Raw genomic sequence first — 14,822 nt, 5'->3', positions numbered from 1 at the left:
GGAATACTCCACCCGACAAGGACGGCACTTCCGGCGCAACGGCTCTCTAGAGCCGAACATATTGGTGCCTCAATCCTGGCCAGAGGCTGGATCTACACCCGAGGATTGGAAGAAAATCTGGACTTCCGTCCACAAACGACCCACCCTCCCAAAACACCGTGCGCTACGCTGGCGGATTCTTGTGGAACGAGTGATCACTAACTCGACATTTCCTGGCCACGATCCGAAGTGCACCCGATGTAACGCCTCGAGAGACACAATTCGGCACACTTTCTTCGAATGTCCTGAACTCACACCAGTATGGCAATGGGCGGAGAGGTGCATCGTCACCACCACAGGCCCCCAGAATACTCCGGTGCTGACTGCTCGCAACCTCATACTTGGAGACCTCATGGAATCCTCGAGAACAGCGAGACACGTAGCCCGAATTACTTTTGACTCGGTGCTGTGGCAAATCCACCGAGATCGGATCGCCTTTCATTTCGAAAGCACCCGAGCTTCACCCGAAATAATCATCAACCGGGCCAAACTAGATATTGAGGAAGTGATAGGAGCCGAACTAATGCGAGCACGAAAAAACCGGCAAATCGAACAGTTTCGAAGAAGATGGTGCAAGCTGGGTGCGGTTAGAGAAGGAGCGATCGGAGCGGCACTGATACTGGGATAACGCAGTAATCCTTACCTTATCCCCTTCCTGTCCTCTGCTTCCATTTGTTTACTCCCCACCCCACTTCTCATGCTATCCTTTGATATCCACAGTTAGTTGAGTTTCACCATTCCCTTACCTATTTGAGCTGAAAGTTGATATGACCAACATATCATTTCGATCTACGATATCACACAAAGCTTTAACTTTGGCTTCCCTTTCACTTTATTGCTTATAATAATGTAACAATTGTATTTTAGAGTCTTCCTATACAATAAAGACTCGGCATTGATCAAAAAAAATGCTGACCCCGTCGAAATGAATGGGCTACCAACGGGAAGTAGTGTCAACGGTCCATGATGCAGCAATTTGGATAATATATCGATCAAGATTATCGATAATAATGGATAACGCCCAACCAAGCGAAATAGCGCTCGCTGAACAACTAGGTCACGAAATGCAAAAAATCGTGAGATCCAAATGGTGATCAGCGTCCATAAAGGATAAGAAAGAAGATTTCCAAGAGCTTTGGTGTAAGGGAAGTTGGATACAAGTCCAAGGAGACGAAATATCCTTCAACCAAAACACTTAGCTCCAATACGACCATGCTGAATACCCTACCACCCGCATTCCAATTTTTCCCTTTTTTTTGTTGTCTATATTCTTTTCCTCTCTTGTATAATACCGTCCTTGAAAAATAGGATGGTATTCATACGATCAACCACTACTTACATGTATTTCTCCTGATTTTTTTTTTCTTTTTGAGAGCATTCTCCTGACAAGGCACTATACTAACTTAAAAGGATACTTTTCAATAAAGATCCATAAATCCCAAAAAAAAAAGACCCCGTCGAAATGAAGGGTTCAAGCAAAAATGGGGAAAGTGCTCGTTAATCCGGATCGATGACAGCCAAGAAGTAGCATTCGATTTCGAGGAAGCCAAGAACTCTTAATCCAACATTTCCAAGCACGGAACTCTTTAAACTATATCCCATGTTCTTCTAGTACTTAATAAGCCTGTCCGAAAGCACATCTTACATTTGTAATATATATTAAATAAACCACAGGACGCAAGTTCCCGCGCCCTTAGAGGAAATAAAAAACCGTCATGCACCGCGGACTAAATTCCATCCAAAAGCGATCATATATTTTCCTATGGTTAAAATCACTCGATGTCAACATTATCTGTCTCCAAGAAACACACACAGCCTCCAAAGATTACCAATAGTGGTCCCAACATTGGTGCTACCCCGCCCTATGGTCAAAACACAATGCCATTCTTTCAACCTCGGAACACATCAGCCTAGAAGAGACATTTAGGTCAGAGGACAGGAGAATTATCCAAGCAAAAATCATCAACAAAACCACCCAGAACCAAGATCCTCTACACATTACAACAGTGTATGTACCTGCGAACCCTCAAGACCGAAACAACTTCTATCAAACCAGTTTCAAACAACTCCAAAAGGCACGCCAAGTTATGGTAGGAGATTTCAATACCTACCAAAGCTCCAACTTAAACCACTGGCCACCCCTCCCAGGGTCGAACGGACAAAGAACTTCATGGAAGTCGCTGGAAGAGTCACTAGGGGATTTAGACCTGTACGACATCCATAGATACTTCTCCTCCCGAGCATATCAATTCACTTATGAGACGGTCACAGGCTCAGGAATAGTGAAAACCCGTATAGACCACGCGTATACCACACCAACCCTCCTAGAAAATCCCAGGTCTTGGAAACCATAACCCCACTCCTATTCGAAGGGAGATCCTCATCGGACCACTTAGGCCTACTCCTTATGATCAATCAAAGTACCCAGAATAAGCGCGGACCGGGATGGTGGAAATTAAACACCGACCTAATAGAAGCTAAACCTTTGTCAGATTCAGTCCCTCTGGAGAATACGCATCCAGGACCCTATATTCAACATTGATCCGATCAAATTCTGGGAAGAAACTAAACTAAATTTTCAGGCATGCACACAGGAATTTAGTGAAAAGCGGGCAAAGAGGCACCGAAATAGACTCAAGGAGATTCAAACCCGCCTAAGAGAGATAGGAAAAACTGGGACGAATATCTCAGAAGGACTACAAGCAGAACGGACGGAGCTGCAGACAGAACAGAGTCATATCTTGAAGAGAAAACAAGAAACCTTGCGTAATCGAAGCAGAGCAAGATGGACTGAACAAGGAGAGAAATCAACGGCCTACTTCCAACGAATCATTGCTGCACGAAATGCTAACTCGAGATAAAGGTGAAAACAGAGGAAGGCAGCTACGTCACAAGGCTATGCAAGATCATGAAAACGACGGTTTCTTTTTTATAAACAAGTAGTGTCTACTAGTTAAAAATGCGTTTATTTCTTGCGAAGTGAAACTATGGATGAGTTTAGAAAAAATAGGTACATAAAATACGAAATTTCATAATTATCCTACATATTCGACAGCTCGTCAGAAAAAATAAACCACTATTCACAACCCTAACCCACTCTCACTGTCGCAAGAGGGTCCACCAGCACCCCCGCACGCGCAGCACACGCCTGAGCCCGTTGGTAGCCTATGTCCCTAGAGGAGAGGAAATATGCCATGTGCCCTCTACTACAAGCATCAATGCCAATTAAAGCATAGGCAGGATGCATATCATGCACCAGAGCCACTGGACCGTGTACTCCATCTTCAGCTTCCCAGGTGGGGAGGATGCATGTCGGACAGCGACGCTCGTCCATGATTGAGCGGGCTTCCCCTCTCTGCGGATGGCAATCCACGCAGTGAGTCACCACGTCTGGAATGCATGTGTCAGACATCCATCCCCCAGTCCCTGGAGTTGCGACCACGCCCAACATCCACATACAGTCCCCTTCAAGCGCATTCCCCGGAGCGTACCCTCGTGCATCCACTTGCAAGGAAGCCCTGCCGAGTGTGCCTGCAGTCCCTACAACATATGCAGGCATGTACCTCGCCCCTCTAGCCCGTGTACTGTGAGACTTGCCCGCAATCAGACCGGCGACCTGGCCACTAGGCACCAGCACCTCCTGTGGATGCAGCTGGTGAACCACAGGAGCTGTGCCCTCAGGGACGCTCCACCATACCCGTAGCATGTCCCCTTCCCCCGGTTCCACGTGCAGGCTGGCCTGTGACCACCATAGTACCGACTTCTCAGCATCATCTTCCGCCGTATTGACCTCATCCCACACCTCATCGAATAATTGCAGTCCTTCAACCTTGCCCCAGTTGCTTGAAAATGAGGCTAATGCCGCCCAATAGCTTCGCACCTGCCCTCTCAGATTCACAGCTAATCCTGAGTGAAACAGCTTGTAAGCCAGTGCATTTCTTTTATACAATGTTAGGGTGCTAGGGTGAACCGGCACAGAGTAGCCCAATTTCCGGAAGAGGGCCACCCGCTTGTCAAAATCTGCCTCGGCTAAGCTGTCCGCATACAGTAGCGCTGCAGTCAACCCCAGTTCCTGCAACTCGCGCACGGCAGCCTGTACATTCGACCCCATAGTGGCCAGGGTTGTCCACATGCGCAGCGCTGTGAAGTCACTATCCTGTCGAAAAGCCCCCAGTACCAAGGGCACCAATCTCACCAGTGCCAAGCATGCAGCCAACTCCATACGCTGAAGCCCAACCCCATGCCTTTCACCTATTATGACGCCTAGTGTCCCGTGCTTACTAACCTGGGGCGCGAGAGTCACCATCCGCGCAAACCCTATGGCCAACTCAGTGTCTCTCAGAACTTGCCAGACGTCTCTTCCAGCCATGCCAATATGGGCAAAATTCCCTGCCCCGTAACGGCTGGCCACTAGCGTTGCGAAGAGAGAAAACAGTCCCAGGCTTGATTTAGCCACTCTAGCAACCTGCCATCCACCCAGGCCACAGTGATGGGTAAGATAGAAAGATGGTATCCTAAAAAGTGTCTCTCCCGATACAAGACTCCAAGCAAGCTCCTTGTCGCCATTGTCTGTACCCCATTCCCAATCGAGTGAATGAAGGAGGCCATGTGTCACATCGAGCTGGTCCATCGCCAAGACGCACACTGGGTCTGCAAATCCGTCCGGGCCTGCCACCGCCTCCCAGAAAGGGATTGGGTTAGCTTGAACTGTCTCTCCGACCGCATGCGGGACTGGTGGTGGATCAAATACCACACTCGCGCCAGCAACACATGCTTCCGCAGTAGCACAAGCCGAGCAAGAATATGGGCTTTGAACGAACATAGCGCCTCCTGCTGCGGTCACCACTGCGGCCACAATGTTCAACCACAAGGCAGAGTTATGCGCTGTAATGTACGCTCTTGGCAGTTCCCCGCGTGCCACAGCATTCACAAAGCTCGCTGCTGTCATCCTGCGATAACAATGCAAGCGGTTTATTCCACCGCCGTGAGAGCATGGCTGCCCATACATGAGACTAGAGGACCCCAGACCACAGGCCAGATCAACTCTCATGACCGGTTGATGTGCAGAGAGACGAAAGCACAAGTGCAGGGTGTCACGGTACTCAATCAGAGGTTCTGGTTCGGATCTAAATGCCTCAATAGGCTCTACCCAGAGGCCTGCTGGGACGTGGCGCGGAAAACACGAATGGGCAGCAGGAGCCACAGCACTCAGACCGTGTCCCTGGCACTCATGCACCCCAACGTTACAGAGATGCGTGGTTGGGCTGCCGCTATCATCCACACGCCGTTCACCGTTGCTAATGCCTTGAGTATCATAAGCACGCGTCCGCAATTTGTCTGCCCACGAGAAATCGCGTTGCTCCCTCTTCCTGCCACCAGCGACTTGGCGACCGGTACTAAGCTGTGGGACATAACCAGTGCGCTGCATATAATCTGCCACAAGTTCCATGACCGGATACATCTTTTCTCTCCACCACGTCCTGAGGGACTCTGTGATGATGGGTTCATGATTTTGTTGCCCTCCATTTGATGTCTCGGCGCTCTGAGATGGGTCGCATTGGTCGCACCGACTTTCCATCATCCGCCTTGTGTAGGGCCTGTGCCGGCGAGTGCGCGGAATTGCACCGCGTTCGGCGCGTCTGGTCGTGCCTGCATCACTCGTATGTGTGGATGGACGTGCTTTAGGCATAGATCGGGGTGGGGAGTGGAATATGACTTGGGGTGGGGTTGGCGGGGTGTTTCAGTTTAAGCAAACTGGCTGGGTAGAGAGTTGCGTTGTAATAGTAATTTATTTTTGCTGACGTATGTGGGAAATGTAGGATATTAATTAAATTTTCATATTTTATGTATTTTATTTTTTCTTTTCTACAGTTCGAGAGAAATAAAACGTATTTTTAACTGATGCCTACTTATTTACAAAAAATGTGACTTGATTCACCTGACAATAATCCAATTATATTACCGGGATTTCCCACAATATTTTTTGTCGGGATATGTATTTTATCAATATGGATCGATGGTGCAGCATCTTTATAAATAAGATAAATATATTTAATAAATCCCCCACCATTTCCTTTGTGCATATCGAGAAAAATTTGGGCGATTTTGTCGTAGTGGTCTATCCAAATATGACTTATTCAATAAAGAACTCTTATTTAAAAAAAAGATCACGACCATTATCTTGACCACTTCTATATATATCAAATGCCTGTCTCTACCACTATCGTTATTTAGCACTCTGTGCAGTATATGGGCTTTTTATGAACCATTTAACTATTCCCTTCAAGTTTGGCCAAATTTGTGTTCAATTTCTTCCAATATCGAATGATTTTTGAGTGGCAAACAGTCCTTTATGTAAGGCGTTTTTGAATTCATTTTCAGTTCTTACAACCCTGAAAATGAATTTTCTACTTGGATTTCTTCTCATTTTTCTGATCTGCATTCACCCCAATTCTGTGGTTGCAGAAGAGACAGAAAGAGATGCAGCTCGGCTAGCACGAGAACTTGTGCGCGATACCACGATTGGGACCTTGATGAGCGTTATGAAAAATGGAACCGAATTTGAAGGTAAGCGATGTTAAGAGCCAGCAGGAGAGAAGTGCTGATCGCACGATGGAGCGTAGGGTATCCGTTTGGCTCGGTGGATTACTTCAGCGATGCTTGCCCCACCTCAACCGGTGATCCCATTATGCTGCTTTCTGATATTCAGGTAGAGCAGTTCTGTGAACCGATATTACGAAATTCAAAACTAATTAGCGACTGAGGTTGGCAAAGATGAATACCCGCAATGCAAAAGCAATGCCCAAGGTCTCGCTTACCGTGCGAGATTTGAGACCCGGCTCTTATCCTGTGGCCAAGGCTCGCCTAACACTGTACGGCGAGTTGGAGCCTCTCTCGGCTGATGAGGTATGGGATATGCTTCTTCTCTATTTTCTAAAATAACCCCTCCCACCTTTGATCCTAATCTTGCATTGGAAGATTCCGGCTGCCAAAAAATGTATGCAGCGGGCTCACCCAGAGACAAAGTGGTGGATGCCCCCCGATGACAAGGAAGGCGCCCCATTCCACGATTTTCACTTTTACCGCCTGCGAACACGAGGAGTGTACTATATCGGCGGATTTGGCGGGTGAGGCTATCTCTCTCCAAACAGTTCGATTCGCTCTCACCCATGACTACTCTCTTGCATTTAGTCTGCATTATATTGGCTACATCAATAATGAGCTCTATCATTCGTCACATCCTACGGAATTGGTATTTCAACGTGCACGGTTCAGTCACTGGCTAACCTTTTGGCGGTGATTCCGCAAGTGTCCCTCAGTATCCTCCGGTAAAGGCTAGCAGACTCTCCCAGTTTTGTTTGTCAGAAAGGTCAAGGAATTAAATGAATGGAACGGATATCCATTTGAAGTTCATAATACATCATGTTACAAAATGATAAAGCACTCAAAGCTGCTCCGGAAAATAGTTAAAATAAATATGTGACACGATAAAAAACGATGTGCAAGCAAGTGCCACCAAGATAGATGTGGTGGTAAAAAACCATGTGATAATAAAAATAGCTACCCCCCCCTCGCCAATAAATGCGACAAGACATAAAGTAAAATTACAATTCAATGGATATATAGAGGATATGGATGCATGGAGTTCTCTCTAGAAACTAAATTGAGGGCCGTAGTTCCTCCTCGTTTTGATGCTTGTTGGGTTTATCGCCATCATCGTCCCTATACGCGGGACCGTTCGTAACTTCGCGCGCATCAACCCTCATGTTTTTGACCGCTTTCCTAACCTGAGTGTATTTTTCTTCGAATCCCCCTTCCTCTCTATATCCCGCATTTTCGTCCAAGAATCGCCTCCGCCTCGACCGACCCCTACGGATGTACGGGGATCGAACAATTCGGTTCATCCCTCTAGGCATCCTATGCCGAGGATAACGGTAGTGCCTAGCGAACGGGGTGGGAGGATAATACAAGTGGTGGGGTGGCAGATAGTACTCTGGATAATAGAGATAATCGTCGAAGCCGTTGTAGCGAGAGTCGTCTAAAGAGTATCGATCGTATATTTCGGCCAAGACCAATTCATCCTCATCCTCCTCATCATCTTCGTCCTCCTCGCCTTCATCCTCCTCCTCATCTTCCCCTTCACCTTCACCATCACCTTCATCATGTTCTCTAGAGATTCTATACGTGGTCTCTTTCTCGTCCCGCGTATCCACCCCGACCGTCTCTCCTCCCACTGCGCCCAGTTCGTCCTCTAGAGTCTCCGTCCCCATCTCCGTCTCATCCTCATCTTTTCTACTCCTCAAAATTCTCAAGACTTCTCTCAGCTCCTCGGCTTTCATACTTCGATACTTCTTGGAATGAATACCCTGTGGATTTTCTCTCCCATCTTCACCCTCAAGCTCCTTCTTCTCCCCCGCCAAATCTCTCGGCCACAAGTCGCGGCCTCTTCTTACAGGGGTGGAAAGCGGGGATGCGGAATCGAAACCCTCTCTACTCCGGGAGGGAACAAAAGCGGGGGTTGATCGCCGGTGCTTCAACCCGCCTCTCCCTTCTCTCTTTCCGGTCTCTCTTATGTCCTCATCAGTCCTCATAGGGTCGGGGAAATAAGCCCCCCGTTTTATCAAGACACGATTGATTGCCTCCTGTCCCCGGGCTAGTTGCTCAAGAATCTCCCGCTCTCGGCGGCGATGTTGCAATTCCTGGGTGAAAAACTCCTCGCGCTGAAGTTTCAGCAACTTTATTTGCATACGAAGCAGCTGTGCAAGCTCGTCCTTCATATGGTGAGATTTCGATGCTGACCACGGCTGCGTATTGTCTGCTGGCGAATGCTCTGTTGCAACAGCCGCACCGTGTGCCATTGCATGGGTGGAATCTCGGCTTTGAGCGTCTGTAAAGGACTCTCGTGACTTGCTAGAGTATCCACTGTCGGGCTTGGAGTTGGAAAATGTGGAGGCACGCGGCGTCACCGGGGCGTCCTCATTTTCGGACACCTCCGAAGACTCGAGATTTTCTTCCCCAGCACTGTGACCATTCAAAACACGGTGCGGCGTAAGAACTTGTAGTGGTGCCTGATTTTGCGGCTGTGATCTGGAACTATGGCCACCAAGAGCACGACGGGCACGTTCAGAAATAGGGGTGTTGCGGCCATTGAACACTTCTCTTCTACGGCTTAGGCTCTTGGTGGGGCGGTGGGTGGAAGCTGGGAAATAGAATGAGTCAATGAAGCCCACGCCATTATTATTATAAAAAAGAAGGTTTTTAGTTACTTTGGGGACCAACTCCTGTCTCTCTTATGTCCAGATTGGAAGCGCTTCGCGAGGCTTGATATTCGGTTGATTCAATATTGGTGAGATTCGGGTTGGATCGCGTGGCTTCACTTTCACCTGATGCCGAGCCATAGTTTGCTCCGGATATATAGTGTCCCATAAAGAAGTGGGGCGGGGGCGGGGGCACTTTTAGCTCTTGGTGCTGCAGCTTTGAACTCGACCCATTGTTATCGGCCTGTTCAATTAGAAGAGAGGAACTAGGGAGAGATGGGTAGAGGTAGAAGAAAGGAGGTGGCAGAGGAAGGGAGGACGCCACGGCTAGATGCTTGGAATTTCTCCTGTCCGTTGACATAGAATCGTAAGACGGCAAATAGGCCTCCAGGGATACGGAGTTGTGTTGAACGGAGGGGGTCGAGATGGTGGAGCTGCTGCTATTCGTTAACGGAGCCTTTGTTCGGGAGGCAGTTTCCGATGAAGTAGGAGGCTTGGGTGAGGGCGACTTTTCATCAAAGTCAAAATCCGATGCAGCTAGAGGCGCTATCCCCGTTGCTCCCATGGGAGAGATCACGGGAGGAAGTGGAGGAATGGAGCCGTACATGGGGGGTAAGAGTGGTGGAGGGGTGATTGACGGGTGGAATGCTCCAAGCGCATCCTTACCAGGATGCGTGCCGGGGCCAAATGAAGCTGAAAGAGAGCCATTCGACGGCACAGACATAGGTTGCGCAAGGGCAGGAGTGGGCAAAGGATCAGTAGCCAAGGCTGGGGCGTGAGAAGGGCTCTCCATAGTAGAGACGCTGGTTCGTCCGATGAAGTCGACACGTTGAAATGTATTCTCCTGATAGGAAAGGGCGGAAAGGGGTTCGGCGAGGCCTAGAAAGAAAAGCCTAAGCTCAAGATATGATCCTAGTCACCGATCATTCGAATAACTACCATTTCCCTGCGCAAGGCTATTGCGAGCTGGTCGTGCCTGGTTCTGAAGGGAATTGGATCGCTCTTGAAATTTTACGGATTGTTGCGCCTGGTGCTGTATTGAACCCTGTCGTTGGGGCGCAGAGGACAGTGAGGGTAGAGATTGTGGTTTTTGCGCAATAGCATTTTGTGCTGTCCGCTCATTAGTGCCTGGATTGCCTACCGATCTCTCGTCATTATGAATGGTCTGCCAATTTTCTGATAACGATTCACCGGAACGAGAGTTGTCCGCGGAGACGGGTAGCATAGCTGGGAGCTCTTCATAGTTCGAAGACTGTAGTTGCTGCTGCTCCCACTGTTGTATTTGATACTGCTTATTTTCCGCAAAATACTTACGAAATCGCAATTCGCGCTTGGTTTGCGCCCGATCAACAAGAAAGCGGATCATTGTAGGCAGACCAACACATGTCCTATCTAGTTCATCCTATGGAGGCGAAAGGGGGGGAGAGAGGGGGAGAGAAAACAGGGAAACAAGGTTGTAGCCGCCGTGGGCTTTTGTGAGAGAACCACGGGAGCTGCGGCGGACAGCGTGTTTCTTGTTCTCGTGCGCTGAATGCAATAAGGTTCGTGGGGGTGAGGATTTCCATTCATTTGCGATTACACGGTTTGCATTCATGCGTATGCATGTTTGGGCCTTGTTTGGTCCCATCAGCGGCAACGCAGTTTTTGCGCGCCCGGCTTATTTCCTACAACCAAAGCATATCCGCGCCAACCTTCGCGACGGCCTTGCACGAGTTTGTCTTCAACAGCCACGGCCGAAAGCCCAGAGACTCAAGCTGGACCCGCCACGTCTGTATTGCCGCTATCGCGTTTCTTGGCCCAGCTTAAGCCACACCTTTCGATGGAAGAGGGCCCCAGTCCGCTGTATCGACTGGCATAAATAATCGGGTTACTTTTACAGCACGAGCTACATACCCGCTTGCTACGAAAGGACAACACTAGGAGTTCAACTCTGAGCTAGTCTCGCGTTGGAAACTGGCAGCACCGGGGTGGCATGCTATTTCGTGAATACATCCGCGCAACTTGCAAGTCAGAGCAAAGCACTATAGTGAGCGAACGGCTGTCTTCAATCTAGATCACCCTCTTGGTCATATGGGGAGCTATCTCGCCTGACACTGCTATTTCGGGCCTTATGGCATAAAAATATCCCATATCTCGCTTCTTCTCTAAATCCCTCCCGTTGCCTTGCTGAATACTTGTATCTGCTCTATTATATGTTATATCGTATTCCAAAGTTTATTGGGTATAAGTGTTTTCCTACTACAGATCTCTTCCCTGCGCATTTAAGTACTGCTCTCTTATTAAGGTGACTGTTTGCTTTAATTTATGAAAAGCAAGTCACACTCACATTACCAATTTTTAGGATCCATGTGTCCCTCTTTTCTCCCCCCCTTAAAAGCAAATCTCCCCTTGCTTTGTTCTCTTAAATATCCCAACATGACCCCAACGCATTCCAAACTTCCTCCTCATATTCCTCTTCAAGCCCTAGATCAAATCTCTTCCAAAATCTTGGGGAAAGGCGCCTGGCTCATGCTAGAGGAATCAAGTTATATGTTGCCCGCGCACGATGGTCAGGCCGCACAGTTAAGAAGATGGGAGGTATGTCGTCGCAAGAGGGATGAAAAAATTCGGGTAGGAGGGATGGTCGATGGTTTGGATTTCCCTATTGTTTTCTCTATCCATCGATACCATTAACATTTTGGCCTCTAGGTGTGGACATCCTCGCCATCCTGCTGTCTCCGAATTGTTCACCTAGATGCGTATTAGTATTGCAATATCGTCCTGCCCTCTTGGCCTACACTCTAGAATTCCCATCTGGTTTGTTTAGCCATCCCGATTGCATTAGTATTGATAGGGGTTAAATTAACTTCGAAAAAATAATAACGCTGTGAAAGGCTTGATTGACCCAGGCGAGAATCCTGCAGAAGCAGCGTGTCGTGAGCTTAAGGAGGAGACTGGCTATACGGGGGAGGTCGTTTCCATCTCCGAACCCGTGCCTTACGAGCCAGGCATGTCTGACTCGTGTTCATGTTTTGTCAAAATGACGGTAAAATGAGCCCCGCTAATTCGATGTTCCCCCGCGTTTTTCTAATCCTCCTCACAACGCTAGATTGATATCACCCTTCCCGAGAACCTGAACCCAGTTCCACTGTTGGAGGCGGATGAATGGAGCCTGCAGCGGGTGGAGGTGCCCATGAACGACTTGCTAGACGTCATTCATGGTATTTTCATTGCACCCCCCGGTTGGCCGCATCCTTCTAACCCATTCTACCCAAAATTACAGAGTTCCAACGCACCTATTCCTCCCTTATACGCATCGACTCTAGACTGTACACTTTTGCTCTTGCCCTTAACTCTTCACTTATTCAATAAACCTCGTCCCATTGAGACTGGCACATTTGAGTGTGATTGGATATTGAGCATAAAAATCTGCGCCTCAAAATGCTTGTTCTACGTATTATTTTTCCCGCTTAACTGTATTTATCAATTTCTTTTCCTATTTTTTTTTCCTCCCCTCCCTTTCACCCCTAGGAAACTGTATTCTCTCATCTCCTTTCATCTCTTTAGTCGGGATCCAATTTTTAAATCCAACCATGGCTGATCAACTTACCGAAGAACAGATTGCCGAATTTAAGGAAGCCTTTTCCCTTTTCGATAAGGATGGCGACGGTACCATCACGACAAAAGAGCTCGGCACTGTGATGCGCTCTCTTGGCCAAAACCCCACCGAGGCCGAGCTCCATGATATGATTAATGAGGTTGACGCCGACGGCAACGGCACCATCGATTTTCCGGAGTTTCTGACCATGATGGCGCGTAAGATGAAGGACACGGACACTGAGGAAGAAATCCGTGAGGCTTTTAAGGTTTTCGACAAGGACGGAAATGGCTTCATCAGCGCTGCAGAACTACGACACGTCATGGTCAATCTTGGCGAGAAGTTGACCGTAAGTGGATGATTCTTTGATCTCGATGGGTTGAAAACACGAATCAAATCTCCTTGCTGATTATAATTAACCCATCCTGTGTCCATTGGTTTGCACATCATTTTAGGACGACGAGGTTGAGGAGATGATCCGTGAAGCCGATATCGACGGTGACGGCCATATCAATTACGACGAGTTCGTGAAGATGATGATGAGCAAATAAAGATAGAAGCTGGAAATTTTCAAACGAAAACCTCCTATTTTTTTTGTTTATTCATGATTAGCCTGATCTAATTCTACCATTCTACTTCTTTCTCCGCTCTTGGGGGTGGCGACTTTATTCTTTACTTTGTTCATTTTCTTTTTTTTTTTCATGTAGTTATCAAGGATATGGGTGTGTGGTTATTGTTATTTTTTTCTTAAGCTCGGTTTATCAAGAATTCGTCTATTACCTGGATAAGATCGTTCTGGATAGTAAATTGGGGGCTGTCCATTGGACACCATTCTGGTCTAGGACCCTCTCTAATCATGGCGCTCTTCCGCTCCTTTACAATCGAAATTAAATTTGAGGGCTTGAATCCGAATCGCATTATTTGCTCACTCTTCTCTCCACATTCATCGAACCAATTCCATAGAGCCAAAGCCCAGCAGTAAGCTACCGATACACCATGAATGGCAACCTAAAGCTCCGCGTCTCTGCCGGACCTGACACCTCGCAACTCATTCCCATTAGCCCTAATGACGATGCCAATCCCCTCCTCATAGATACTCCACACCTGACCTTGCGTCTTTGCGTTCGAATCCGCGACTTCAATGGCACGGCCCCCACCCTCCTTAACACCTCGCCCTACTTCGATGGCAATAGCGACTGCTACTCCATCCAAGCCCAGCTGCGATGGAAGCGAGAATGGGTTGCCAGTGAGATTCTGTTTGGCAATGAGTTCGATACTCCGCTCAGACTTCCTCCTGGTGCCGGAATTGCTTTGAAATTTGCACGATGGTTCGATCCTGGATTCGAGGCCGACATCTATTCCGAACGCCCATGGGCTTTCTCGCCCCTGTTGTGTTCCGTCAATACCCTGCGCATACAAAACGTATCCTCGAAGGACGACGATAGCTCGGATGCCTCTAACAAGAGAAATAGCCCCAAGTCGGTGGAAGGGGAGCTGGAGCTGAGTCCTTGGCCCTCCCCCAATGGGGAGCGCATCACCGAAGATACCTCCAGCCTCAGCGCACGCGGCTCCCCAAGGACGCCGATGGATGTCTCGACTCGCCGCAAATACTTCTCCGATTCGGAGAAGGCCAAGAAGGTGGTGCTTGGGCCCGATCAAGAGGTCCAGTTCGACTTCTTCAACGCCTACGTGGACTTCAATTCTGCCGCAATAAGGTTGCCTGGATTCTCGGTGAACGTGCTTGGGTACTGGGACGGGCAGGTGAGTGGTCCACAGAGCTCTTTGTGCTGCCTTTCCATGTTCTGACACACTCTTCTTTTTTTTTTTTGTTTTTCGGCGCAGCCCTTGCGTTATGTGTGCAAAACTAGGGACGGCAAAATCATCTTCTTCGTGGTACAGTTCGAGCTTCTCTCGGAAGAGATAGACTAGACCACCCGGACCCATTGTTG

The 14,822-nt window shown here is 48.3% G+C and overlaps 8 protein-coding genes across 8 annotated transcripts in view; 6 read left to right on the top strand and 2 right to left on the bottom strand.

Annotated features, from left to right (window-relative positions):
* The window catches only part of VTP21DRAFT_7206 (uncharacterized protein), a gene marked incomplete at both ends in the record, with an annotated part of 4,050 nt that extends 3,383 nt beyond the window's left edge, over positions 1 to 667 (top strand). Inside the window, one exon of the mRNA XM_069397922.1 lies at positions 21 to 667. Within this exon, the coding sequence (XP_069255433.1) occupies positions 21 to 667 (647 nt within the window). The remainder of the gene's footprint in view (positions 1 to 20) is intronic.
* A 2,460-nt stretch (positions 668 to 3,127) lies between these two features.
* VTP21DRAFT_7205 (uncharacterized protein) lies at positions 3,128 to 5,728 on the bottom strand (the record flags this gene model as incomplete). The annotated part of the gene is made up of 1 exon (XM_069397921.1): positions 3,128 to 5,728. One exon carries the CDS (start codon positions 5,726 to 5,728, stop codon positions 3,128 to 3,130), a length of 2,601 nt encoding a protein of 866 aa, XP_069255432.1.
* A 709-nt stretch (positions 5,729 to 6,437) lies between these two features.
* VTP21DRAFT_7204 (uncharacterized protein) lies at positions 6,438 to 7,339 on the top strand (the record flags this gene model as incomplete). Its single annotated transcript, XM_069397920.1, has 5 exons — positions 6,438 to 6,606; positions 6,663 to 6,748; positions 6,814 to 6,945; positions 7,018 to 7,166; positions 7,231 to 7,339. The coding sequence occupies 5 exons, from the start codon at positions 6,438 to 6,440 to the stop codon at positions 7,337 to 7,339; spliced, it is 645 nt and encodes a 214-aa protein (XP_069255431.1).
* A 358-nt stretch (positions 7,340 to 7,697) lies between these two features.
* VTP21DRAFT_7203 (uncharacterized protein) lies at positions 7,698 to 10,662 on the bottom strand (the record flags this gene model as incomplete). Its single annotated transcript, XM_069397919.1, has 3 exons — positions 7,698 to 9,238; positions 9,306 to 10,175; positions 10,236 to 10,662. 3 exons carry the CDS (start codon positions 10,660 to 10,662, stop codon positions 7,698 to 7,700), a joined length of 2,838 nt encoding a protein of 945 aa, XP_069255430.1.
* A 232-nt stretch (positions 10,663 to 10,894) lies between these two features.
* Positions 10,895 to 11,158, top strand: VTP21DRAFT_7202 (uncharacterized protein; the record flags this gene model as incomplete). The annotated part of the gene is made up of 1 exon (XM_069397918.1): positions 10,895 to 11,158. One exon carries the CDS (start codon positions 10,895 to 10,897, stop codon positions 11,156 to 11,158), a length of 264 nt encoding a protein of 87 aa, XP_069255429.1.
* Positions 11,159 to 11,711: 553 nt separating this feature from the next.
* VTP21DRAFT_7201 (uncharacterized protein) lies at positions 11,712 to 12,647 on the top strand (the record flags this gene model as incomplete). Its single annotated transcript, XM_069397917.1, has 5 exons — positions 11,712 to 11,925; positions 11,985 to 12,092; positions 12,170 to 12,321; positions 12,385 to 12,496; positions 12,559 to 12,647. 5 exons carry the CDS (start codon positions 11,712 to 11,714, stop codon positions 12,645 to 12,647), a joined length of 675 nt encoding a protein of 224 aa, XP_069255428.1.
* A 221-nt stretch (positions 12,648 to 12,868) lies between these two features.
* Positions 12,869 to 13,424, top strand: VTP21DRAFT_7200 (calmodulin; the record flags this gene model as incomplete). Its single annotated transcript, XM_069397916.1, has 2 exons — positions 12,869 to 13,222; positions 13,329 to 13,424. 2 exons carry the CDS (start codon positions 12,869 to 12,871, stop codon positions 13,422 to 13,424), a joined length of 450 nt encoding a protein of 149 aa, XP_069255427.1.
* A 445-nt stretch (positions 13,425 to 13,869) lies between these two features.
* VTP21DRAFT_7199 (uncharacterized protein) lies at positions 13,870 to 14,802 on the top strand (the record flags this gene model as incomplete). The annotated part of the gene is made up of 2 exons (XM_069397913.1): positions 13,870 to 14,634; positions 14,716 to 14,802. 2 exons carry the CDS (start codon positions 13,870 to 13,872, stop codon positions 14,800 to 14,802), a joined length of 852 nt encoding a protein of 283 aa, XP_069255426.1.
* Positions 14,803 to 14,822: the final 20 nt, after the last annotated feature.

This window comes from Calcarisporiella thermophila (genome assembly GCF_041956535.1).
Source record: "Calcarisporiella thermophila strain CBS 279.70 unplaced genomic scaffold VTP21scaffold_3, whole genome shotgun sequence".
In the NCBI taxonomy this organism is placed as follows: domain Eukaryota; kingdom Fungi; phylum Calcarisporiellomycota; class Calcarisporiellomycetes; order Calcarisporiellales; family Calcarisporiellaceae; genus Calcarisporiella; species Calcarisporiella thermophila.
Note: the sequence above shows the minus strand (reverse complement) of the source record. Positions and strands in the feature narration are given on the sequence as shown.